Below are 27,756 nucleotides of genomic sequence, written 5' to 3'. Positions count from 1 at the left end.
AGAAATAAATGTAAGAATCTTTTCGTTCGCCGCTAATTTGAAAAATAAAGCCTTTAAATCTGCAAAGACGACGCACATCGAATAATCTTTTCTCTATGAATGTTTTACGAAGACTCCCTCCGCAGCAATTATAGCAAGCACTAGAAATTTGCCTGAGAGGATTCGAGCAACACATATAACTGTAGCGAATTCTCACCTCCTGCCTGATCGATGTTCACGCAGCGTGCCAGATTAAACCGCAAAAAAATCCAGGGAAGGCGGCGGACTGTCGATCAGTCACAGTTTTGCGATCGCGGGCTTTCACGAACGCTGTGGATTCGCTCGCGAGCGAACATCGACGGTGCGCTTCATCATGCGGAAATGTACTCTTCTCGTGCTCGGATTTTCGGTGCCGGTCGAGAGATAAGCGCGCACGCCGTGTGCGATATTCGTTACGTCTAACGAGTGCTACTCGCAAAATATAAGAAAAATTTCGAGAAAAAAAAACACTGGGCGATAGGAAGGAAATTTTAAAATGTCTAGAAACGAAGTCGAACCTCGAAAAGATAAAAAAAAGAAATGAAATTCTATGAAAATCGGAAAAAAGCGAAGCGTTTTACAGACGCTTTAAAAATTGCACGATCTCGAAACAAAGATCTCGAGGAGTTGATCTCGAGGCGACGGGATGCAACGACGAAGAGCGAATCCCGTAGCTGCGACGGAGCAGCGCGAACATGCGCGATGCACGGACGGCAGTCAGCGGCCAACTGAGAGTATCGCTGGAGAATCGTAAGGACGACGCCAGGCAGGCAGCCAGCCAGCCGGTGGCGGAGGAGGTGAATCCACCACGCAGCCTCCAATCGGCCTTTTAACCTGCGACGCTTCCCTCCCCAGGCGTGATGATTATAATACTCGGCGATGATTTCCCGAAGTGTAACGCTAATGGAAACAATTCACGAGGCACCTGGCGGAGTTATTTCAGGTCGTTTTACGCGCCTACGTAGAACCAGAACGCTCCCACGCGACGCTTACGCGATTGAAACGATCCAGCAGGTTTTGATAACCGTATCCGGGGCTGTGAGAAACTTCCGGAAACTTGTATTTAAAAGAACGATTTCGTAAAGCTGAAGCATTCAAAGAACTTCTTTATTACACTCTCCGTTTCAATTTTTTATTTTTTTAATCTTGGTAAAGTAATATTCTTTTTCTCTAAACACGGCGCTTAACTTTACGTACTTGAAAATTGATCCTATAAGCAATAAAATATAGGCAGACATGTATGTTTCCATTGATAGTGAATACCAATATTCGCAATAATATTTTATCGAATAATATTACAATATATTACCAATATATTACACGTATTTTAGTATGGCTTAATTCTATTCTTTTAGAGTATTAATATCGTACAGAAAATTACATATTATGATATTACTTATCGACAATTTCAAGACGGTATCTTTCAAATTAGCAATGAATAAAACTTTTCGGGGATTATTTTTGTGTATTTTTATAAGAATTAATTTATCTCGATTATTATGTTATTACTAATATTATTTAACTTATTATTTAAAAAAAAAAACGATTCTTAAAAGCTTTTTAATAAGAGTCCCATTTGTCTCATCTAAGAAATAAGTCCAAGATCAATAACTATTAATTAATAGGAGCTTTAGTAATGATTGAAGCTCATGCGAATTTTTGCTAATTATTGACACTATGTATCTATTTACCGAGTGATACATTTCGAATATGGCTGTAACCGTAATAATTAACGTAGGAATAATTGTATGTCTGCATTCATCATCTTTTATTAAATTGACGACTACCGATAAATTTTTTTTTTTTAAGAGTTACTTCCCACAACCACAGCACTACAGGTAACTGCAGACGAAGACGTCGAAAAATAATTTTGAAGAGTCTTAATGCGTTTGTATAAGCAACTTGACCATGATCAAACTTAGTTTTCTTCCATTGTTAATAGACGAGCTTTCTGTATGTTTGGCTTTAGTTAATTTTTTTTAAAATATTTTGTATTATTTACATTGTTTTTTGACAATGAATTTTAAGATGCTAAAAAAAGGTAAGTAAACGTCCATCTCGTGTTGATCTTACAGTATTTAGTGTTAGTTCTAATTGATTAATTATAATAATTGACATCATTACATTATAATACGAATTGTGATTGCATCGATTGAGCCAAATTTCTTCTAGCTTTCTAAGCATTTTATTTTTTCAGACGATCCAGAACCGCAATCGATGCGGAATCATTTTGGAGCGATGAGGTGCGAGACGACCGAAATGAGCACACTGGCCGGTTTACAATATCGCGTATAGGCGCGCGCACATTCCTATACGCGATATTGTAAACGGGCCAGTGTGCTCCTGACGTGTCGATATATTCCCGCGAAGAAAGGCTCTGCCGCTGAAGCTGAGAAATAGCTTGGCCTCCCCCCGTACCTCGCACCACACACCGACACCGGGGGAGTGTGCAGCCTCACCTCACCTCGGCACTTTGAATCCTGCGCCGCTCCTTTGCCGCTCCGGCTTTCAGCGACGCGTGACATCGATCACCGCTGTGTGCACGAAATCTCTGCACGATCATAAAAGTTTGAAAAAAAAAAACTGCACGCGCAAATCGGTGTTATCGCGTTAGTCGCGACAATACTGGTAAAATTGTATATAATTGTCTTATTTTCTTAAATGAGTCGTGATTTTATTAAAACAGGTCGTCCAAGATCAATGGCTGTTAATTAATAGGAGCTTTAATAGTGACTGAGGTTCATACAATTTTTTGCTAATTATTGGCACTGTATGTCTATCCATCAAGAGCATTTCGAATATGGAACAAGTGAATGAAGCGCACAGGAAAAATATTTTCCTGACTATCCCTTTATAAATCAACGCGGGACTCTGAATCTTCCTAAGCAACGTCGAATCGAGCGACGAAAAGGGTCACGTAATATAGGAAGCCATGTGTTGCACACATTCAAAAAACGAAATGTGTCTAAAATATATGTTTCCTCTCAGTGATATAAGGGGTTGAAAATAAACATTTATTTTTAGCTTTGGTATGTATAAAAATATTATAAGTATGTATAAATATATTAAGATCTTACAGTATATTTATTATATATAAAGATCTATATATTCTATATTATTCTTTAACAGTTACTGTACCTAGGTTCTTACATCAACGAAAGTTTCAACTGAATTTTCTCTACATTTTTCTTTCTCACAATTTTTTTTGCTACGTCCGAATTAAAATTTAACATAACATGAAATTGATTGACATTTTACACTGTTTGAAAAATAGTTTAGTAATTTTCTTTACTTAAAACAATAGTTTGGGCATGACAATCATTCAAAATCGTCACCGTCAGGGGTTAAAAAACTATTATATTACAATCTTTGCATTATGAACATCGTGTAAATTTGACAACATTTTTCTCATAATTATATATTTAAGTATATTGCTAATTGTAGCTATAAAAAGGAAACGTTAGTCGCGAAAGAGCTTCGACGAGCAGTGACATTTCTTTATAGAGACATTTCTCACGCGTCCGTCTCGATTTCGAGTGGATCGTCGTGAACACGAGAGTACCAACCTGTGACCGATTTCCAAACTCGGACGCTGACGAGGAATGCTCATCGACCCACAATCGCGCCAGCTGTCTTCGTGGAGGACGTGGAAGACGTGCCACCGACCGTCCAATCCGATAATGAGTTTCGAGAATCCTGCGATCAATCGATCAATTGAAAACTCATCATCCAAACGAAATCGAAACTCGTCCGCATCGCGCCGCCCGAAGTTAATTCGCGATTTGTGGGACATTAGAGTAGGAAAGTAGCAGAATTTAAACGTTTTAAATATTGTAATAAATAACCATAGGAAATTACAGGAAAGCTGTGCTTATTTTCGAAACGTAGACTATATTTTGCATTTAAAGCTGTGTCCCTTCCCAATTTACAAAGAATTGAAAATAAACCTTCTTTCTCACCAATTAAGCTCCCACATAAAGAAAAACATATAAGAAACTGCACATTTGGGTCTTATATTTAATTTTATATATTATACATCGTTTATTTAAGAACTTAATATGTAATTTTCTAGAATTTCATTAGCGCTCTAATGCTCGGTAGCAGAGGAATTAAATTCAGATCCAATTTTAGAATATCCTCGGATATCCAATTTGTTTCCAATCCGAGCCTGTCGCGCGACGCTCGCGCGGCGAATTTAACGTCTCCGAATGCACGGACACGCGCGTGCACTCGTGCCTCGTTGCTCAGGATGACACGTATGTACATGCTGAGATTGCAGCCGGTGTGGACGCGCGCGTTTATCGGCACGAATTCGCGCGCACACACCACATCGCCGACCCATTATACGTATTATTAGCACTCCGTCACGCCACCCTGTCATCGCCACGTACACACTCGTGCATACGCGTTCTCCCGGGATCACGTCTGCACGCGATCGGATGCCAGGACGTCGGAGCTTTCCTCGAGCATCGTCTTCGTCAAAGGCCGATCCCTGTCGAAGTATAGGAGAGACCGGGGCTCGCTGGCACAATATCGTCACTCGACATTTTAAACAATTGATTATTATAATTAAACTTGTACTACCATGATAGAGAGATTTTTTTCTCTACACTTCCATGCTGAGAATAATTCTGTATGTGGTACAGTTTCTTTGTAGCAAGTAAGTACTGCAACGTAGTCAGATTTTCGCGATAATAAATTAATGGAGTAAATTGGCATATGTTACAGCGTATACTCTATATTAAATTAATGAAAACGTAATAGAAATTAAAAAAAAATGGATTTTAAATACATATATACTCGTATATATTTCTTGATAAATATTGTGTATTTTTTACAGTTACTTTATGCTAATTAAATAGCAAATGCTGTTACAGAAAAATAAACGTGTAAAATAAATTTAAATGTAGATTGTGCCAATATAAAAACGTTGAATATAAAACGTTTTATTAGAATTAAGTTATAATCATTAAGTGAATCATTTATCCTTGTTGTCAATATTAAACAAGAATAAAATGATTCACTGTGTTGCACTGTGTCCTTCTGTGTCTTTTGCTGGAAAAGCCCAACGTCAATTTATGGCACGTCCATTTTTAGATCTTGACCACTGAGGTTTCACATCTTGACTGTCGTCGGCTCAATATAAAAACGAATAATGCGCTCCATATAAGATTGACGAGGCGTAACGCAACGGAACAATTATTGTTATGAAATTTCAACTACCACTCAAGAAGGCCTGATCTCAGGAGGCTAAAACAATCGTTTTTAAACAATATATTATGGTAAATGTGTCGAGAATTTCAATAATTAATGTAACACAAATAACTGGCTTTGCCCGTTAACTTATTCTTGCAATTTTTTAATTTCGGAGCCCAATTTGTACTATTCTATTTTATTTAATAGTGTTGTCCAGGATGATATGTGTTTGAGATACCCGTGAGTCAAGCGGGCCATCTCGCGCAGACCGAAATCGAGTTGCTCGGTGTAAACGTTTATTTTCGCGGTTACGAGCGGCAAAACAGATAACAAGAATCGAGCTCGCTCGCTGTAGTCACCGTGAATGACGAAGCGGGGCTGCAGGCACGTCGCCGGTAATTGGATGGACGGTGAGTAATTTATCGAGCCGCTTCAGGTATGACGCGCCGCGAGTTTCGACGTCGAATTAGCGCGGGCGCTCGGATAGGAATTAGTCGGCGAAGCAATCTAAGTTTCCCTCGGCGGCCGGAGCTGCGCGAATAGCAAATCATTCGACCTGATGCAGACGTTACGAAGTCTTTACTCGCCGCGAGTAAATTCACCACGCGTGATCGCCGAGCTTACGCCGATTGTGTATAGCCCCGATAAATTAAAGCAATAGGCTCGATCGATTCTTACGTTGCCGTAAGCATCGAGAGAGCCTGTCGTTTTGTTCTTACGCAAAACTTTCAGAGACAATATTTCGTTTACCGTTCGTATTTATATATTTCGAAAATTGTACATTTAAACACGTAAAATCTAAATGTAATATAAAAATCAAATTTTCAACGCGTTTAGTCTTCAGTTAAAAAAAAAATTATTTCTTGAATAATTAAATCAAGCTTGATGAAAAGTTTCGCAAATATTTTTTTATTATTTTCTAAAGTAATGATTTATAAATTATATAAGCTAAAATGTCACATGAGTTTCGATAAATTTGTTTAAATCCTTTCTTGTATATCAAACTATTATTACAACAATATACTGTAATAATTAAATAACATTAAAAAAAAAACACAAATTCGAAAATTCCGAATACTATCTGTTAAATAATCCATATCAACGATTCCAGCATGAGAAATATGAGAAATATTAGCCAAAGTAGAAGAGATCTTATATTAAGTGGACGTTGACGAGAATCGATTTTTCCGTGAAATTTTCAAAAATTGTTCAACTATAATCTAATATTTTTTTTATAGCAGAATAACGAATAACGTGCCTCAAACAGGAATCGATATTAAAATTCTGCCGAATAAATTATACTTGGCACGACGAATTGGCGAAGCAAGTCTACGACGCAAATGATTTAAGCGTTTTGTTATTAAAATTCAGCACTTTTGCGAAAAACTTGGAGAAAAATATGTTTACAGTTTCATAATTATTTAACGTGGAAATTTGTAATTATACTTGTACACATATACAGTTCATATAGAGGTCTTATAGCTCATATTAAACAATTCAATTAATTTCGGTCTTATACAACTAACTGTGAATATTTGCTTTCTCTTAAGTTTTAAAAAACCAATTTTTATCTCGCAGTTACATGTCAAAATTTTGGACGACGCTATATATCGTGGCAAAAAAATATTCTATTGTTCCATCTCGTATTCATCAAATTTGAACACGAATATGGGACGCAAACGGTGCAGCAATGTAAATAGATACGTGCCGCCTATAAATTACGGCGTCAATTAATTTTGACATATTATTATAAACAGCCATACATGATGCATACGAAAGAAGCGTTAAGCACAACTCGAAATTCATTACACGCGAGACAGTCCGAGCCATAAGCAGCAAATCCACTAAATAATAGATATAGGACACAAACTGCAAACACGAGCTAACGGACACTGAAAAGAGTTACGAACAGTAGAAGAATGAATTTTTATCTTCAACAAAAAATATATTTACATATACACAGAGAGAGAGAGAGAGAGAGAGAGAGAGAGAGAGAGAGCGGTATGTAATGAAGCTGCTATAAAACAGCTACAGGCAGTGTCGAAGACGAGCTGTTTGGAAATTTCGAGACCCAATTACCAACTCTGGCGGCGCATATCGAACGGACATATGTGATTAAACGCTAATTCCGATTTATTCGACGTACGGCCGTAAGTTTAAGCGCGGTGATGGCGTCAATCGCAGGTCCGACCGCGGCCGCGTTTTACACGATCCACCTACGTGCCCGTAATTTACGACTTATCGGCACCGCGGCACGGTGTAATTTTCGCACTCGTGCAAAATTACACCGACGCAGAACCAGCGAATGCACCCTTCCCCGCATCCGTGCTCTCTCCATCCCCTTCCCTCACCCCTTCACTCTCTCTCTCTCTCTCTCTCTCTCTCTCTCTCTCTCTCTCTCTCTCTCTCTCTCTCTCTCTCTCTCTCTCTCTCTCTCTCTCTCTCTCTCTCTCTCTACCATTCCCTCTAGCTCTCTCTAGCGCTCCCGTTCCCGCTCTCTGGAAGTGACGCGAGATCGTGCTCCCGGCACGGGCGGGCATGTACCGGGATGTCGATACCACGAGAAGCGGATGTCAATAGCACGAAGTCACTCCTCCGGCGAGGGAGAGGCCGCCGCATCCGCCGATTTTACAAAGCTCTCGCCGCTCTGTCGCCCGTACGCGCGGGAGAAAAAACGCGTTAGCCGAGGAAACGAGAGCGACAGACGTGAGTCCTTTACCTTCGGGAGATAGAGGACGAATTGAATGAGTAGGTTTTATTGCAATCGAAAGACCCCCGCTAGGCATATGGATGCAAACTCACTGACAAAAGTTGCAAAACACACGCGTAAATCGCCAACTAGAGGATGTACAAAGCCTACAAAGCCATTGTGAAACTCTAAAGGAATTACGTGACCCTATGTTACGCTTAATGACATTTATTGCTTCGAATCTATAATAATTTTGTGCCTACACGTGCTGTTAACACCGAAATCCGATCCGTTAACACTGAATCCGATAGGTCTGAGCTCTAAAATAATTTGCGACTAAGGAAAGCGGACACTTCACATCTGGATGATGATCAAAGAAACGAGACGTCAGAATTGGGATTAAGGAAAGTTATTTCAACATCTGGATACCAGAACTGACGCACCTGGATTGCAGATCCAGGTTTAAGCTATAATATGTCCTTCTAAGCCGAGCGAAAGCTCATGACGTGGTACTTAAGCCTTTACTAAGGATAGACACATAAAGGAAAGTGACGGAGAAAAGAGAGAAAGAACGATAAATAGAGGCAGATCACAAAAGAAGTAAAAAACGAAAACGGAAGTGTTGTATTACAGTCGCTCGGTTCAGAAAGACAAATTTAGCGAGCCAGTCTGAAGCTCTAATTACAAAAAATGTACTTAATGAAATTTTCTAGCAAGTCTTAAGGATGTTTCGGCTATACAATACGATCTAAAAATTATCGAATTTAAAAAGTGAAGGCTTCTCTAGATTTATTCTTTTTTTTTCCCTGATCAACAACAAAAAATTTTGGTCGCAAATGCCCGAATTTTGACCCTGAAACTAGAAAGTAGAAAATAAAAAATTTTATTTATAATAGTTTTGCGAAAATTGCGATATTTTGTTGCAGTTTTAAATAAATAACTTAAACGAGTAAGTGGATTTAAATGAAATTTTGCATGAATATTTATTAGTTTTATTAGTATATAAAAATTTTGATTTATAATTGGTAATGGTACTTCCCCATCAAATTTGCAAATAAGTACTTACTGGAAAACGCAATTTTATATAAGATTCAACGTTAAATGAAAAATTAAAATAACTTTCACACCAATAAGTGAATTGTGCTCAAATTTTATACAGATACTTAAACTAGAATATTGTATCAAATTTTTGTATTTTTGACAATGTTCTGAGATATGACGCATATATTCTTCAATTTTGTCCAACCGCAATTCGAATGTACATATTTAACAGGATACATGCGATGTTATAAATACCTACCGATCAAAGACTTTATATCGGAATTATCACAGATCACCAGTCGAGTTTATTAAAAGAGTAAAATGGCAAGCACTCACTGTCTCTTATCTTATGGGAACTTGCAAGAGAGAGAGAGAAAAAGGAAGAGAAAGAGACAACGGGATTTTAATCGTTCCCGGGAGTTTTGCTCTCTCCCGAGTAAGCCGCATCTTCCGGGTTGCCGTCTTCTCGTCCCGCGCGTTTTCTTTAGCCCGTCCGAGGCTCTTGGAAAAGTTCAATCCGAAGTGCTGCCGGTGACACTCTCCGACGAGTTAGCGAGCGCGCTTTTGTATTACTTTGCATCGGTCGCCGTTGTGCCCGCGTCAACTAGACGTACCCCGGGCAATGTGCGCGAGTAAAAGGGAACGGGAATATCGTGGCTTTCAAAAACACCACCGGCTTTCCAAAGACTTGGCGCGTTCGTGCTCGGCACTGCCGCGTCTTTCCACTCCCACCGCGTTCGCGGCGTAATCCGTAGCGTTTCTCTCGCGTGACACACTTTTCTCTGCTTGCGAATTATAGAAATATGATTATAATTAAATCTGAGAAATTGCGGAACTTGTGTTAACAGGTTGAAAAATCGTGCAAGATGTAAAGTACCTGGATCGAATAAAACTCACTAATGTTTTTTTTTCTTTAATTCTGTTAAATATTTTTAAAATTCTATGTTTTTTAAATTCTATTTTTTTTAATTCTATTAAAATTTCTAAAAAATTAAATAAATTACAATATAAACGAAGAGTCTTATTGATCATAGCTAGATGTTAGTGCTAAGATATTGTGTGATTTTATATATTTTTTTCAAGTTCACGAAACAGTGCGGCGAATAACTTTTCGGTCTTAAAATGCAGTTCTAATTGTAAGTTGAACAAGAAATGGTAATATCACGTTATTTAATTAAAAGTCAATTTAATAACTGATGCTAACAAGCATCTGAATGTGAGAATCCTTTCTCCCTTAAAAAAAAAACTATAAAGAATTTGTTGCGAATAATAAAAAACCAAATCACAATAATGTCGAAAATAAAATCCAGATTAATTGAAAAGTGATATATTTTAATAATCATTTTGCAGTCATTTTAACATCGCGATGACTTTTCGTTCTACTTGGATACTTTATCTCTCGCATGATTTTTTTTTAACTTTAGAATGGATCTGCCACATAAACATTTGTTATTTTTGTATTTTTGGCAAAAATGTTGAAAATTCCCTTACATGTCGTCGGAAGAATAATAGATATGTTGCATCATTGTCAAATTTGCGCACAGGCCGAAGCTATCTGTGCGAAGCACATGTGCCAAGACGGGTGGGAACAAGCTTTGTTATGCTTGTGTCAACAAAAAGACGTGTGTTCCAGAGGCGCGTGCTGCACGCGACGCGCTGGAAGAATGAAAGTAAATATCGAGCGCGCGGCGCAGGTGGACCGGATAAGATTAAACAGCTGTTTCCGCGTTTTATCGGGAGTGCAGTTAACCGCCGCGACCGCCGCCCCCGCGAGCCTCTGCTCCCCCGAAATGCATTCTTCTCGGGGTGCGTTAGCACGCGCGTGCAATATCCGCAATAGCGGCTCGCGCAAATGAATTGCGCTTCGCGCGAGCGGTTGAGACGGGACCTTTAAGAGAGGATAGTCCAATAATGTGTGCGAATAAACGCTACGCGAAATATCTCGGATATTTCGCACCTCGTTTGGCTGCGTTTGCGTATCTTATCTTATTTATGCAGACATTATATCTACGTTGTCATATATAATATTATAAAAAACAAGATATTTAACCCTTAAATTCACTCTGTATGTGGCATACATAGATCTTTTTTTAAACAAACTATGCACTGAGAAAGAAGTTGTTAACTTGACTAAATTTTTTCAAAGATAACTTTTAAAAGTTCTTGACTTGACTGAAGTCGATTAAACTTTTTCAGTTCAAATATTTCTGTATTTGACTTATTGTTAAATACACAAAATGTTTGAACTTCAGTTTCAGCATTTATATATTTAACTTAAATACACTCAATACGCAAATACACTTAAACTGAAAAAATTTAATCAAGTTGAAAAATTTAGTCAAGTTAACAACAATTTTTCTCGGCATGATTTTTTTGCAAATTATTGTTGTTTTTACTGATAAGGATAAATGAATTTGCTTGGCGCAGTTATATTTCTTACTGTCTGGCATTTCGATTGAAAAGAAAATTTGTTAAAATATGTTCATTTATAAATGTTTTAAGCAATGTTGGCTTGGGTATGCCATATCAGGTGTGATGTATCCGTGACAAAACGAATGGAATGGATTTTAAGAATTAAAATAATAATATTCATTGGATCAATATTCGTCTAAAAATTATCTCTTACAAAATGAATGTAACTATCTTTATCTGACATTTTCGTCAATGTTATCGATTGGATAAATAATGTGAAAAGGCAAGAATTAACAATTATATCATTAACATAATAATTATAAAAATTGAAATAAATAAGGTATCTGATTTAACTTCGCGTAGTTTAACGCAAGGTGTAGAGTTTTCAAAATCTTTTTTTACAGTAGTCTTAATGGTAGCGGTACATAAATTTCTCGAGATATTCCGTAAAAATCTAAAGCTAAACACGCGATATATGGCACTGTGCACATTGCGGAGGAAATTTTCACGCGCACACAGAAGGACACAGTCAAGTTTAATTATACACGAATCGCCAAGATAAATTCTACGTAGCGCGAATACGCCCCACGTGTCGCGTCTATCTAGGATTTTATTTCCAAGTGTCCAATCGTCGCCGGGAGAAAGGAAGGAAGGCGGAATGGATAGAAAACAGCTGAGGCGCAGCTGGTTTCTGGCATCGCGACGGCTGGCGTCTTCTCCGCGCGCGCAGGGAGCGTCGCACTCGCTCGCGGGCGCGCGTGTGTGACGTCTGTGTATAGCACAAACCATCGATGGTAGAAAGCAGAGGTAGAAATTGATTCCTAACAATATTTTATGCCGGGCGATAACAAACCGGAGAAGAAAAATTAACATTCGCGACCGGCAAACGGGCCGGTGATCCCCCGGCAACAGCTTGCGCGGATCCCGTTAATCCGTAAATAATTACAACCGCCGGTTACAGCGCGATTACGCCGCGCCGCTTCGCTCAGAGAATCCGGGAAACGCGAAGGTCATAAGGGAGCAAATATCCGAAATCCATGGGAAGACTTGCAAATGAGCCTTGGGTAAAAAGAAAGAGATAGAGAGAAACAGAGATTCGGAGATTCAGTTTTTGCAAAGTTATTTTTAAAATTCTCCCCGCAAAAGCTGCATGCCTTCGCAAAAGAAACAAGTTTCAGAATTCACACGGTTCTGACTTTGGAATAGAAAAAATATACTTTACGAAAAATATACCTGGTGCTACTGCGTCTCTTGAGCCTCCGAGTGACGCGAAGTCGCAGTTATTCTCGTTCCGAAAAGATACTGATGATAAAATTCGCATCTTAATTTCACCACGCACGAAAAGAGCAATTTTACTGTAGTATCTAAAAATTTGGCTAAGTACAAATAATAATTTTATGTTAGGCCCTCAAAATAATTAAGTGTATGGGAAGTACAACCATGCATATTGCTGCAAAAAGTTTTGACGTTACTGTCGAAGATTAATAATACGATCCAATAATTTGCCAGATAGAAAAAGAATTTATTAATTATTGAATAAATAATCATAATAATTAGAAAAACCGAAAAAACGTTAAAGCAATTCAAAATTTCGAGAAAACTTTGAAAAACCAATATGATTTAATTCTGTGTTATTTTTATTTATCAATTTTACTAATATTCAATTATTTTTGTTATTATATGTCAATTGGACCTGTACATTTCACGGTAATTTTAGTTTGTTAAGCGACTATATATTGCTTAAATGAGTTATGACTGATTGTGAGATTAACGACTAATACTTATTATATTGAAAAGGGGCTAGTAAAGTCCGACAAATTTGTGTTTTGTTAATAATTATTTATTCAGTGATTATAAGTATAAATTCTTTTTCCATTCGAAAAATAGCTCATTATTGAATGATATGGTTAATCTTTGATTGCATTTGCATATTATAAGCTCTATTTTCTAATCTGTTTAACATTCTATACAGCAACCAGTTTTTAAGCGTCCAATATAATTATTTTGATAATCCAACATAATTATTTTCAAATATAATTGGAATAAGATTATTTTCAGATCTGTATTTCAGCAAAATTGTTCTTTCTGTGCAACGTTATCTTGAATTTAAGTACCAACGACCGAAAGAAAGAGCGCGACTTCGACTGCCCGACTACCTCGCATTTCGCCAGAGCGACGCAGAGCAACGACATCGACAGCGACGTCGACATCGCTCACTGTACCCCCGTTGCGCTGAACACGTGCAGTGGACACTTCGAATGTCTTCCTCCTGAATTAACGCGCCGAAAGAAGTTTCACGTGAATCTTTCCCAGACGCGGGCGTCGCGCGCTGGCTAAGTATAGCGAGCCGGCGCGACGCGGGCGCGGATGCAGTCTGTGAAAAGCATTCGCATTAATCTCGGCGCCACCTTTGCTCGGCCGGGACGAGCGGAATATTTCACGGACGGCGACGGCTGCGTCCTCGCTAATGAAACGCCCCAGGTGGTGGGCGATTCGACGGCCGTCTCGTCTAGACATGACGCGCGACTCGCGAATTAAAGCTTCCGAGTGTCCGCGAGGACAACTCACTCTCCCGTGGCTCTCCTCTCTCTCTCTCTCTCTCTCTCTCTTTCTCTCTTCCTCCCTCACGCGCCGTTGCTCATTTCACGCGCTCGCCAGAACAGTCGTGGTGGAATTGATCAACAATCGCTCTACCATGTACAAAGAATTTATTTTTCTCAACATTGACAGTACTCACAAGTTCGCAGCGCTCGCACAACGACATCGAGATATGCTGTGCGCGGCATTTGGCGGCCCCGTCGACGCCACCTCGGCCTCGAGATTCCGCGCCTCCCGACTTCCCTTATTGCCTTATTGATTGATTGATCGATCGATTTGGCCGATTGATTAGCTCGTACGCTCCCGAGCGAACATTCGAAGTGGCCGGTGCATGAGTCCGATTTTTGAGACAATTATGACAAGCGTTTCTCATTCTCTCCCTCTTTCTCTCATTATTGCCCGACTTTCTTTCAGCCGGTGTCGGACGTGCAGGACGACGTGTCGGCGTTACTCTGATCGTTGTTGCTCTCCGTCGACGAGCTGTCGTTACTCTTTATTCGTCGTTTGCGCAGCTTCGCGAACTGAAACTCCTCGACAGGCACTGTACACCAACAATGGAAGTAATGTCATTAGTCTTCTGGCTAATTATCACCGTTCGCGATTACTTTTTTTTTTGCTTTTTTCGCTTTATCTATTATTTCTTTTTTTTTTTATTCCGTTTCGCAGAAAAGGATGGGATAGCTTGATCGGGATGAATCAAACCGCAGGGAAACGAGAACGAAGAACGAACGAGGAACACTTATATATTTCTCTCTCGGTCGACCGAAACGCTTTACATTGTGAATCGCATTATCTTACAGTGGGGAGTGCGCATACAACGGATTTGTTTGAGTACCTTGAGACTAACTCTGCTCCGTGCATACGTTCTAAGGCATTAACATTAAAAACGAGGGTGCTTTAATCGATAACGCATATCCCTCCATTGCACAGATCCTCTGCTTCCCTTGCATCCACGTGAGATATCTTAATTTAATCTCTCTCAGCCCAGTCACGTCCCTAAACGCTTCATAGGCACCGTACTAAATTTTGTAGCGTCGAGGGATTAGGAGACCAGCTTTCTCGAAGTGTTTCGACCAAAGCTCTGTAAATCGTTGCAGACGTACCTATCGGAATATGACGTGAAATAGACGACTCTGTGTGTGTATGCGTATGCGTGTGTGTGTACGACGAGGTAGACAACGATCTTTATTTACAATAATGCACTATACAACACACGAACAAGCGTCCTTGCTATGCGCTGGGTAGAAGCGATAAATCGGCTCGTACATCGAAAGCATTTTGCTATGCGATATGTACATACTTACGCGGCAAGTCGATGAAAATTACGTAATGAAGAGAGAACATTCAAGGAAGTAAACTTCCGTACTTCAACTTCCTTTTCTCTGATAATTTCTACGCGGCGTGTCGGATATCTAGCACATATTTCTCATTCGTTCGTAATAGAAAAATTATTTTGCACAGTTTTTGGTCAACGCTATCCTTTTCTTTTTCGTAAACTATCTAGTATGGAAATTTACTTTGTACCATTTTTGTATTGCGAAAATTTGCTCAGTAACGTGACGATTCAATTTTACGCATGCTTGTAACGTAATGAAAATATGCGTGAGTAATCGAAAAGTGTCGACTCGCCGATTACGACTGATACTCCTTACAGCGGGATTTGTACTAGTATCTCTCACGAGAGAGAGAGAAAGTGCACGGGATGTTAGGTAAAGCGCAATCTTACGAAGCGAGACACACGTCGCCTCTCACGTTAACATCGATTTCTAGTAGAAATACTCTCTTTAAAATAGTCTTTTATGCATTCTCACGTATAGCTAGTATAGTTACATAATATACATATCTCACAACAATAAAATCGTTTGAATATTCAAAAACAATTTGTTCAGACTAAACAGGTCTCTCTGCTGTCTCACAACAAAGCATAGACGTACTACTCTTATTCTGCAATACCATCTCTCCGCCAATATACATATTAGAAATATAATGTGTATGTTACCTGAATTAATCGGCCGTTTGTTCCGTAGGTAATTTATAAGTTTTTTTTTTACATTTCAACGTTCGACGAAGATTCGATTTCTATTCCTTAGCGATATGACTATTTTTTAGTGGAGATTTCATTACCATCTGAATCGGGATCTTGATCGGCAGCGCCGTGAGCCGGGGTAGACGGCAGCGGCACGACTTCCGGCTCGAGGGGTTTCACCGGGCAATCGACGTCCTCCACGATAACCTCTTCCGCCAGGCTGCTCCTTACCGCCTCTATGTATTTAATATGGATAGAAGATACAACTGACATTATCATATTTCTACTTTTTCTTTTAATTCGTCTAAATAATTAATTACCATTGAACGCCTGCGGATACTGCTGGTTCAATTTATTCTTTATCAAGCGAATTTTCTTAAAAATGTAATCCAGGTCCCTCTTCATCTCGACTAGGAGAGCGGTGTGCTTCTTGAACTCTGTACCAGCTGTCTTGAGCCTGTTCACCGATAACTGATTGCAGTTTGTTAACATCTCGTTGGTCTTTTCAAACCTCTGTAACCTGGAAGCATACAAAGTAAGAGATTACATTAAGATAAATTTATACTTGGTGCGAGACGCTACCGCGTCTCTTGATTTCTCAATTTATTAATTATAATTGAAGAGGATTTCTTCTACAAAAACCAAACAAATTAAATTTTCAAGAAACAAAAAACTTCTCTAATCTTCAAATTATTCTTTGTATGGTAATTTTTCTTTGGCCAATAGGTATAAGAACAAAATTTAATTAATATTTTAATTAATAACTTTAATTAATAAAAATAAACTTTAATTATTTTAGTAAATTTTACTTTTGTAATTAATATGCATTAATATTTTTCAAGAGGATGCCACTTAGAATAAAAAATGAAAAACATTTGGTTTTTGCAAGAATTTCATATTTATCATCTATTCATCTCATATTTTACATTTGTCTTCTATTTCGTTATATTAATAATGATAAAGTGAAGAAATACATTATTAAACATAAAACAATTATTTTTTTATTTTTTATTTACAAAATTTTACAAGTTGCTCTTAGCAAAAATCCATCTGAATTGGTCTTTTTATATTTTTCTTTATAAATATGATAATTTTTTCTCAGTTAATATATAATAAATATTTAGGCTTTAAGATTAATACTTTGAATGTATCGAAGAGAAAACGAAAACTTTTGAACTTTAGAGTTCTTACCTAAAATTTCATATTTACTATCTATTTATATATTTATATTTCCCATTCTGTATTTCATTCTTACAGCAACAAAATTGTTCATGGTATGACATTACTGATACAAAATGATTTAGTACCGTAACTCAGATTATTTTTATTGAACTTGTTTGGTTTTTGCAGGAAACTCTTCAATTAAAGGACTCTCGAAAAGATCAAATGTAATTGAGGACAAAATGTAACTGATACTCTTCAACTATACGCTTGACTCTCATTTGCTCTTATGTTATATTACACACTGAGAGAAAAGACTTTGTTAATTTAACAAAATTTGTAGATATAGTAACAACAAGTCACATTTGTAGTTACTACATGTACAAATATTTGTTACAGGTATTCGTTGAATTAGCAAAGTTCTTTCTTATCAGTGCATTCAGAAATATTACATTGATGAATCGTAGGTGTTCAAATATATCTTAAGAAAGATAGAAATCAATATTCATAGTCCATTTTCATACATGTATATACATATAACCAGTACTGTCTTAGAATGTCATCAACAAATCAGAACTGTATTAGTATCTTAAAACATTACTTAGAACGATCTTGAAATAAGAATCGACTAAGGTAACTTCCAATTACAGTCATTTTTACAGTATCAGAATGAAAGTACGAAAGTATTATGTATTAAAAATGTATTCATGTTAAATCACAAGACTGTACATAAATATAAATAAATGTGTGATAGTTGAGCACACGAGCACTAAACAGCAAGGTAATACTAGACATTGACTGATAGGAAGATGGGTCTTGCAATAATAGGTTCATATCTTTTATTTCTTTCATTATACTTAAATCATCAATCAGTTTTTCAGCTTGTTTTTAATCTTATTACGTTAAAGTTTTTTACTTAAATAATGAAAAAGAATTATGTACTTAATATACAATATTTAAAATCTAGAAAATAAGCGTATCAACTGCCATTATGTGCTTAAAGCAGCAGTGATTGGGGCGATTCGGGGTACAAGTCCGGGTGTACAAGTACATCTCTCAGGGAACCAGAGAGAGAGAGACGTCGATCGAAGGTGAAACTTACATCTGTTTCTGCGCACGTATCATAGACTCCACGTCCTGCTGGTCGACGATGCCTGCCAGGCCCTGCACGAACACCTCCGGCGCCGTGTAGTTTCTGAAACACTCGAAGCTCCCGGTGTCCGACTCCGGTGTGCCCTGCGCCGCAGCCATACTTTCTCGGGATCACTAGGCCGCGAATCTACTCTCATCGTCGAGCAATCCCATCGCGCGCGCGACCTCCAACCTCCAATTCGCTCGCTCGGCACCGAATTGTTGTCGCTCAGGCTCGCTCGCTACAACGTAACTCGACGCGTCTATACCGAGTGACTCATCGAGCACTACGTGCAACTACGTGTCGCAAAAGTCCGGGTTGCAACCGCCCGCGTGTCTCCCGCGGTGATGACACGTTGATCATCACGTCGGGGACGTGAGGATAGGAAAGGAATGTATCGCGATCGCGCTATCCCGAGTCCGTCCACCTCGCGTCCGGCACCTCGAAGTCCATCCCCTCGCGTTCTCCTCGCGCAGCTCCGGGAACAAATGCCAGCCGGGGCGACGACGAAGTTATCGATCACCGGAGGGGCGCTCGGACACCCTAACTGCTCCTGAAGCCTGGAGCACGCGGCGGCGAGAGAGACGTGCGACGATATCTCGCGCAATCCCGAATGCTTATTTAAAAATCCGGCATGCGACACGCGACGCAACGCGGCGAGAGACGAGAGACGAGGATCCGCGCGGCGACGACGACGACGACGACGACGCGCCGCCACCCGATGCAACAGCTGTTTTGCCGCTCGATGTTTTCGAAACGAGCAGTAGGACGCGTGCAGTATTCAAATTTCCGCCGTGCTGTTGTGATCGTCAATCGAGCCAAAGGGAAAGAGAGAGAGAGAGAGACACAGAGAAGGGTTTTCCTCGCTCCGAAAAAACGACACTTTTCGTCCAACTCCTCACCAGGTACGCGAAAACGAATCCCTCGGGATGGCGCAGAACGTGAACCCGTTCAGCTCGATGCAGAATACGCCAACCAAGGCCGCTGAGGAGAAGCAGAGCTTACCGAAGGACAATCATGCAGTCAGCAAACGGTACGAAAGCGGAGCCGAAGGCTCCGTCAGCATGAATCACGCGGGCTGACTGATGAGTTTTCCATCCTATCGGCTGTTCGAATCGGCTCGAATTCGCGATCCTCCTCGCGATTTTCCCCGGACGTTTATTCATGAATTCGCGATACAATCGATATCGCTTTGTTCGCTGCAGTCACATAACCTAGCGGACTGTAACAAACTTTGGATGTTTAAATAAGCGCGATCCGTCGGGAATATTCCACGATATTTGATTTTATAATATTCCGTCTTTTTTTCGCTATGGTCCGCTATTTACAATTTCTTAGATAGACTTGTGTACATAAATTGGACTGTACACATTTTATATTGAAGCCACAAACACAATGAATGGAGTAAGGTACAAGAAATAAACAATATGTTGAACAAAGAACGTTTTACATATTTTCCTTATTTAGCATATTGAATTGTTCTTTATTCCTGTTGCTTGTGTTTTTCATTGTGCATTAGACTAGAATCGTACAATGAATAAAATTGTCTCTTATATGTGCTCAAGTAATAGTCATAGTTATAAAAAAAGTAGAAATAAATAGTAACATGAATCAAATTAGCAGAATTTATTTGAAAAATGTATTTATTTATTGAAAAATAATATTTGTAAACATCTGTTGTAACATCTGGTTTTGTATTAAATTCAGGAATGAAGATTTGGTGCATCACATTCGACATCTGTTTACCTAAGTTTTACAGTAAATTTATCTTACTTAGCGGCAATAAAGAAACGGTTTAAATTCATTTGGTATATTCTGTGATATCACAAAAATTCTAAAATACATTATTACAAAATATATTGTATGTAATTTACATGTGATATAAATGTTTGACATAATATTACAAAAATAATGTGACTACCTGAAAATAACTTTTATACATGTTTAAGTACAACAAAAAATGTAATTGTTGCACAAATATAAATTTTATGATCAATTTAATATAAAAATATTTGTGTTTATAAATGTAATAAATAATAAAATAACTCCGCATTTTCAATTTCTTACTTTATATCATGATAATCACACTATTCAGATAAATTAAATGATTATTACAATATGCATTCCTATATTTAATGAAAGAAAGAGATCTTATAAATATGTTATTATTTTTCAATAAATAAATTAATACATTTTTAAATAAAGTCTGCTAATTTCATTTGTATTTCTATTTCGTTTTCTTATTTTATAATTATGACTGTTACCTGAGTACTCATAAGAGATAATCTTTTTGCATTACATGATTTAATATAAGGTAAAGTTGTAGTCAAATTAATGTACAACAGTCTATCTGAATAGTTTACCTGGGTTGTCTTGTGAAGACATTTAAATTTATGCATTGCTATTTGATTGTTCAGGTTGCAAAAGGAGCTGATGGTACTGATGATGAGTACTGAACAAGGAGTGTCCGCCTTTCCGGAGGGAGAAAATTTGTTCAAGTGGATTGGGACTATCACAGGACCAAGAGATACAGTAACATCATCTTATGAACTTTGATTGGTTAATTTGTAAAATTTTTTATTGTGATCAATCAATTAATTACTTTGAAGTATTTGTAGCTTCAAGTGAATCACATTCTAGGTCTGTTCTTTTTAACTAAATTTATTATACATTTTATCTTTTCTATTTTTTTCTAAAAAAAAAAGAAAAGAAAAATAGGAAAGATATTAGAGTTAAAAAGAATAAGTCTATTAACTTTAACTTTAGAATGGTATTTTAAATGTCGTTTCTGAATGCAAAGCTGTGTCCAATTATGCTCAACTAGCCATTCGTTAGTAGAGGATTCAACGTTACATATTAAAATTAATAATTATATCATTTGTATTTATTAGTTTATGTTTATAAAAGTTTTAAATATTTTGTTTTATTATAAATGCTTTATCAATGAAAGTGTGAAATGTATGAAAATTTTATGTCACATTAAGAGCTATGGCTAATTTCCTCATAAAATCTATGTATCATTATATTAGTGATATACAATACTGTGTATCATTCAACAGTGATACAGCGTTCTAACCTTAACTTATTCTTCATGGTTTCTTTAGAAAAATAAAAATTAAATTAAACCAAGATAAAAGTTAATCTATACTGATAAAAATAAATATTAGACTACTCTTTTTTAAATTGTACTGTTAATGCTTTTAATATGACGAAAAGATTCAATGAAAATTCTGTATGTCACAGGTATACGCTGGTCTCACCTATAAATTGACCTTAGAATTTCCACATAGTTACCCGTATAGTGCTCCCATAGTACGCTTCGCCACGCCGTGCTTTCATCCGAATGTAGATACCGGTGGCAACATTTGTCTAGATATATTGAAAGACAAATGGAGTGCGTTGTACGACGTCCGCACCATTTTACTCTCTATACAATCCCTTCTCGGTGGTAAGTAATAAATTTAGTTTTCTAAAATTTTTTGAAAGTTCTAAGATTCTTGGAAGGATTCTTGAAATTTGAATAGTGCAATTCTCTTTACTTCTCGTATTCTTTTAATTTTTTTCTTGATTCTCATAAAAAAATCTTCAAATTGTCGAAATTGTCAAACTTAAAATTCTAAGAATTCCGATCCATAGAATTTTCATTAGTAATAAATTAATTGTACGAAAAATCATTGTTAATGAGATACTAATTTGTAAATTTGTTGTGTAGAACCTAACAATGAAAGTCCACTGAATCTCGAAGCAGCAGAATTATGGAACAATCAGACAAAATACAAAAAGTATCTGATGGAAGAATATAACAGGGCAGTCGACCGAACACAGAGCAATCGCAATCAACAAGATTCATGATAAGCCATGACCATAACCCATTTTATGAATCATTTAATATTATTCTTATAATTGATCGGATTATAATTAAGTGTATAATTAAACAGAACTTTTTCCGCACTTCTATCGAGGATCGTTAAGCACTCGAGTTTAAATTGGATTTTTTTCCTTAGAAATGATGACAATGATAAAATTCTTCTTTTCGACTTGTGTACATGTCATGTTGCATTTAGCTTGTATCTCGCGCGAGACTTTTGTAAGAACAATTATAAATTTATGTAATCACCGACATTTAAGACAATTGCGCTACATTTATTTATTTACCATATAGAAATATATATACGTTGGTTTTTTTTCGATCATTATCGCCATCGTCTGTATATTACATTTACATTTTATATGTTTCCATTTTTACCATTACTGTATAGTACTAAAATAAATATTTTAATGTCATATAATTATAATTTCTAGTTTTTCTCAAAACATGATTTATTCTTTTTCTTTTCTCTCTTTTGACCCATTTTATTTTAAAGAAAGAATAAATCACTAACGCCAAGACGGCATTATTGTTGTTAACTCTAAAAGCAAAAACTGATGAAATTTAACTTTAAATTTTTTCTGTTGAATTGAATATCCACAATATTTAAGATTTTTCATTTTCACAGATGAAAGAATCCATATTAATTTGAGCAATAGTCAGTGTCGTATTTATATAACTTAAAATTATCTAAATAAATAGTATGATAAATCACATGTAAATTATATCTTAGATAAGATAAAAATGATTAATTTATCTAGATAAAAGATCAAATTATGTACAATTTGAGCTAGATAATACTTAAATTAATATTAAGCACAATTTAGAATATGAAAAAATATGTTCATATTTTTGTCTTACCTAAATCTTTATTTCTTAGAAACTGAAATTCTTTAAATAATTTAACAAAAAATATTTCTCTTTGGATTTGAACCAATACGCAAATAAAAATCAAAGTTAAAAATAAAAGAAATATAGAACTCAGTCATTATACATATAATGACCAACAAAATTCCTTGTAAGTTTTTGAATTTATAGTTTTGGAGCAATTTTTATATTGTACTACTACTAAGCTGCGTTCAGAATGAACATCCAGATGCACACAGATATCATCTTATCCTTGTTTAAAATTCAGAAAACAACAAGGATAAAATGATATCTAGATCCAAATGTTCATTCTGAATACACTCCTGATCTGTACAATCTGATTTGCATTGCACCATACACTGCCAGTACTAAAAATCTACAGTTCATATTGCATATATTATAAATTTTCAGTATTGGTAGTGAATTTTGGAATGTAAATTTATTATTATTTTGAAAAATTCTCTTGTTAGAATAAATGGTAACTTGGAAATTGAAAACAATATTTCATTCTTGATATTGTTCACATTATTTTAGATAATTTGATAACACTATTATAATACATTATAATAATTTAAATAAAAATAAAATGGAGCTATTCTTTATTTAGATGATTACCTAGATAATTTTATATAGATAATGGTGAACACTGGTAACAAAATTCTAATATTTTTCTAAGAGCTGTTCTACAGTTGCGTAAACAAAGTTAGTATCATCATTTAAAACAGTTGCAAAACAGATGTAAAGTATTATGAGACGCAGTTATTTATTCATTTCTATTAACATATATTAACATGAATAAACTAATTTCCGGTTGTTTTTTACTTACTAGAATTAAGAAAAGGTAATAAGAAAAGCAATTAAACTGAGCCTAAAATTACTGATAAGCATTGATAAAAATAACATACAACTGTGTCTTACAATCACTTCACTTGTGACTACGATTACGCATTTGTAGAACCTTAATGTAACATGGCCAATACGTGCAAAATGTTTGCTCGTTTCACGAGTGCGGTATGCAAAGCTGTAAAATCCGAGAACCGAGCATTATGGATCCGGCAATTGTCAGTCACAGCGAGTAAAGCTCGTGAGATGGAGGTACGTAGAATTTTTACGCAAACGTAAAGTGAAGAAAAATTCTGAAATCACTACTAGTCATTATCTTATCTACCATTGGTTATTTCTTGACTATCTTGTATCTTAAACGAAATACATTTCTGTTGACAGGAACGAAAAATTAAAGTAGATGACACGGAAATTAATTACGCTAGGGTTGGTAGAGGTGACCATCCGGTGTTGTTGCTGCCAGGTGCTTTGGGTAAGCCAATTTATATAATAACATTTTTGATTTTACGCATTGCAAGCAATTGTAAGAGAGTTATATAATAATAACGTTGCTGTCATGCTGTGTTGCTCTACATCGGCGTTTGCTGCCATCTACTGGCATGTAAATCTTGAATTGGTATTCATACGATTCAAACTGTTCGCTAAACAGCAAGATTGCGTTACTTCCCTCATTACGATTTTAACGATGTAATAAAAAAAGATAATTTTTCAAGCAATTTAATAGCTTTTTGTCACTGTTATTGTCTTGAACTATTTACAATGATTTTACGCGAAGCTACGAGTCACAGATTTGATAAATTTTTAATAAAATTTTGTTTGAATTTAATATAAATGCCATTTTTGTATTTGAAGAAAATATCTCAGGTGTCAAAAAACAGATTTTGTAAAATGTTTATTACAAATTCTGTTAGAATATCATAAGAAATATTACAATAATAATAGAATATCAGAAATATGATGACAGATTTTGTTAAACGGATATGAGGATAAATTGATTGTAAAGATGAGTGACTATTTGAACATGAATCAAATCGAATCAGATAAGATTTCTTGATTCATTTCAAATTTGAATTTCTATTAATCTAATTCGAACTATTCGAATATTTTGATTCTAATAATTTCGAATACGAATCTCACATATTAACAATCTCATAAAATCATATATTTAAAATAACTTTATATTATAATCAATATTATTTTTAAAAATCGGATAATAAGATTAAAGAGTATCTTATTTTCCCAAGCCTACATTGTTTTTGTTTTTGATTTTAATATTACTTTAATTATATAGAAAAATTTTTCTTTATTACCTATATACGTATATATTAAAATTTAATCTAACATTTATTATATTTACTCATCATTTAATATAGTCAATTTATCGTTTAATACATCGTTTATGTAATTATTCAACTAGATTTTTGATTATTTTTTACGTACCGCGCCAAACTCGTATTTGCCGCTTTATTTCTTGTTTTTATTGATATTATAATTATGTTGTTAATTAACAGCTGTGTTGTTATTTGGGTTAAATTTTGTTAATTGATTCGATTCAAATTGCAGAAACAAAAAATAAAATTCGACTCCATAAGAAAAAATCTTGATTCGCATAGCTCTAATTGATTGCAGAACAAAATCGAGCAAAATCTACTATTTAAATGGTGTCTGCTGTCGAATACGGTGATAAGCTCCGCTAACGAAACCCGAGCTTAAATATAAATATAATTGTAACGCTAATCTACCTCAATATTGCACTCAAACTTACTGACGAACTCCTAGCACTCTGCTAAAATGTTCTTCATTGGAACGATGACGGTAATTTATAGTCCAGCGAAATTGATGTTTCAGGGACAATATGGACCGATTTCAAACCGCAGATGGAGGGCCTGAACGCGGACAAGCTGACCATAGTATCTTGGGATCCACCTGGTTACGGAAAATCGCGACCACCTGACAGGACTTTCCCAGACGATTTCTTTCAGCGTGACGCCGCGTACGCCCATAATTTAATGAAGACTCTCGGCTACTCGAAATTTTCTTTGATCGGCTGGAGCGATGGCGGTATCACATCGCTCCTGCTTGCCTCGGCGTATCCCGATAGCATCCGCAGAATGGTTGTCTTTGGTGCAAACGCATACATACATCCGGACGAGACGAAGATATACGAGAGTATGATCTTTTACCTATTCGCAATATCACAAATCGAAAAAAAGTACTTTAATAATGTTAGTGTTTAATATAATGCAAATCTCGTTCGTTATAACCGATGGTTTTGAGAAAATTGTTGGAATCCTTAAATTTGCGGAAAATCGCTAAACATTCTTATAGTGATTATACCTTGCCAGTTGTGACACTATATTTTACTATTTCATTGTCCAGAGCGCATTAAATATTTCATTTCTTCCATTCTCGTAATACTTCATGAAATATTACTGCGTAGGCATTAGGGACATCAACAAGTGGTCGGAAAAAATGAGAACACCTATGATACAAATCTATGGCAAGGATTACTTCAGTAAGATGTGGTCGGATTGGATAGACGGCGTACTGAGATTGTACGAAAAACAAAACGGCAACCTGTGCAAAGAAGTTTTACCAAATATAAAGTGTCCGACTTTGATTATTCATGGAGCAAAAGACGCGATGGTCCTGCCGGAACATCCGATATATCTAAAGCAAAATATCAGCAATTCAAAGTTCGTATCTATATCTGAAAAAATTAAGGTAATTAGTATACAATATCTTTTAATTTCTATTTTATTACAGGCTGCATATTTTCGAGAAGGGCGCACATAATCTTCACTTAAGATATGCCGAAGAGTTCAATAAGTTGGTTATGGATTTTCTCCTTGATCAATCGAAAATGTGATAGTTTATTGTAATATGTATTGTAAAAAAAAAGTATGCTTTTCTTATCTCATGTATTATATGTATGCGACGATAATAATTATGGTGGCGCTTTATCATGGTTTAGAAACGTAGTTTTATAAAAGTAACGATTCGTTACTTTTTTCTGTTTCACGAAATTTGATGATTTTTTTTTTTTTAGAGTAACATATCTAAGTGTGTCACTATTTGACCAATTCAAATTTATCATATTTTGATTGATCTCAACATAGTTCATAAACTTAACAGATTCGTAAAGTAACAATAAAGTTTGTTATTGTTCCTGAAAAAATGTAACGACGTTACCGTTAGTATACAGAAAAAAATAACGATTCAAAAAAAGTAATTGTAACAGCGTTACAAATTACATCCCAAACTTGCATTTTATTATGTATTGTGTTATTTTGAAAATTTTATAATGAAAGGTTTTATAACAAAATGATATTAACGAGTTCTCTGTTTCGTCATTTTCCACAATCATCATTCAAAGTTATTCTTTTGTCGGCGATTTATGATTAACATGTGATGTGGATTAACATGCTTTATAAATTATATTCGATCGTAAGCGGGAATACTTGGAATTCGGAGTCGTTATTATGAACTAGGTAATTTATATATATGTATTCGAATACATATGTACATTCTAAATAACATCTACATATCGATCGATTAAAAATAGTCCAAATATATCTAGAGACCCTGAATTTACTAAGCTATATATTATTAGAAATATTCAAATAACCAGTACGATTCCTAAGTATCCGTGCATGGATCATGCTATATCGAATAATCGAATTATTGCACAGCACCACAAAGCTATTATTCTCTTTACATACATACTACGTAAAATCATATATCAACTACTTAAAATCGTTTGATACGCGTGACATTTAATCTTGAATTGTATGCTCTCAAGGCACAAAATGCACTGTTTTCGATGATTCATTAGCATTTAATTTTTAGCCGGGTGATAACATCAACAAGGAGGAAATGTACCGAAGGTATCTTGTGATAATTGT

General features: G+C 36.1%; 4 protein-coding genes across 5 annotated transcripts in view; 2 read left to right on the top strand and 2 right to left on the bottom strand.

Annotated features, from left to right (window-relative positions):
* LOC105200029 (protein CBFA2T1) overlaps positions 1–744 on the bottom strand; it is a 41,679-nt gene extending 40,935 nt beyond the window's left edge. The window contains exon 1 of the mRNA XM_011167396.3: positions 197–744. The gene's annotated coding sequence lies outside the window, so the exon portion shown is untranslated. The remainder of the gene's footprint in view (positions 1–196) is intronic.
* A 13,301-nt stretch (positions 745–14,045) lies between these two features.
* On the bottom strand, positions 14,046–18,941 carry LOC105200027 (kxDL motif-containing protein CG10681). Its single transcript, XM_011167393.3, has 4 exons — positions 18,244–18,941; positions 16,301–16,500; positions 16,079–16,216; positions 14,046–14,495 (listed from the first exon to the last, which is right to left on the bottom strand). Exons 1-4 carry the CDS (start codon positions 18,390–18,392, stop codon positions 14,365–14,367), a joined length of 618 nt encoding a protein of 205 aa, XP_011165695.1. The 5' UTR covers positions 18,393–18,941; the 3' UTR covers positions 14,046–14,364.
* A 71-nt stretch (positions 18,942–19,012) lies between these two features.
* On the top strand, positions 19,013–22,568 carry LOC105200028 (ubiquitin-conjugating enzyme E2 C). Of its 2 annotated transcripts, none has more exons than XM_011167395.3 (4): positions 19,013–19,306; positions 20,691–20,805; positions 21,517–21,721; positions 21,986–22,568. In XM_011167395.3, the coding sequence occupies exons 1-4, from the start codon at positions 19,203–19,205 to the stop codon at positions 22,123–22,125; spliced, it is 564 nt and encodes a 187-aa protein (XP_011165697.1). In that variant the 5' UTR covers positions 19,013–19,202; the 3' UTR covers positions 22,126–22,568. The 2 variants fall into 2 exon arrangements, with proteins under 2 accessions (XP_011165697.1, XP_039304844.1); XM_039448910.1 differs by lacking the exon at positions 19,013–19,306 and adding an exon at positions 19,654–19,682.
* A 1,172-nt stretch (positions 22,569–23,740) lies between these two features.
* LOC105200026 (valacyclovir hydrolase) lies at positions 23,741–27,189 on the top strand. Its single transcript, XM_011167392.3, has 5 exons — positions 23,741–24,103; positions 24,233–24,323; positions 25,700–26,020; positions 26,292–26,547; positions 26,618–27,189. Exons 1-5 carry the CDS (start codon positions 23,978–23,980, stop codon positions 26,718–26,720), a joined length of 897 nt encoding a protein of 298 aa, XP_011165694.2. The 5' UTR covers positions 23,741–23,977; the 3' UTR covers positions 26,721–27,189.
* The last annotated feature ends 567 nt before the right edge of the window (positions 27,190–27,756 follow it).

The sequence above is a fragment of the Solenopsis invicta genome, chromosome 5 (genome assembly GCF_016802725.1).
Source record: "Solenopsis invicta isolate M01_SB chromosome 5, UNIL_Sinv_3.0, whole genome shotgun sequence".
Lineage (NCBI taxonomy): Eukaryota > Metazoa > Arthropoda > Insecta > Hymenoptera > Formicidae > Solenopsis > Solenopsis invicta.
This window is presented reverse-complemented; position numbering and strand designations above follow the sequence as displayed.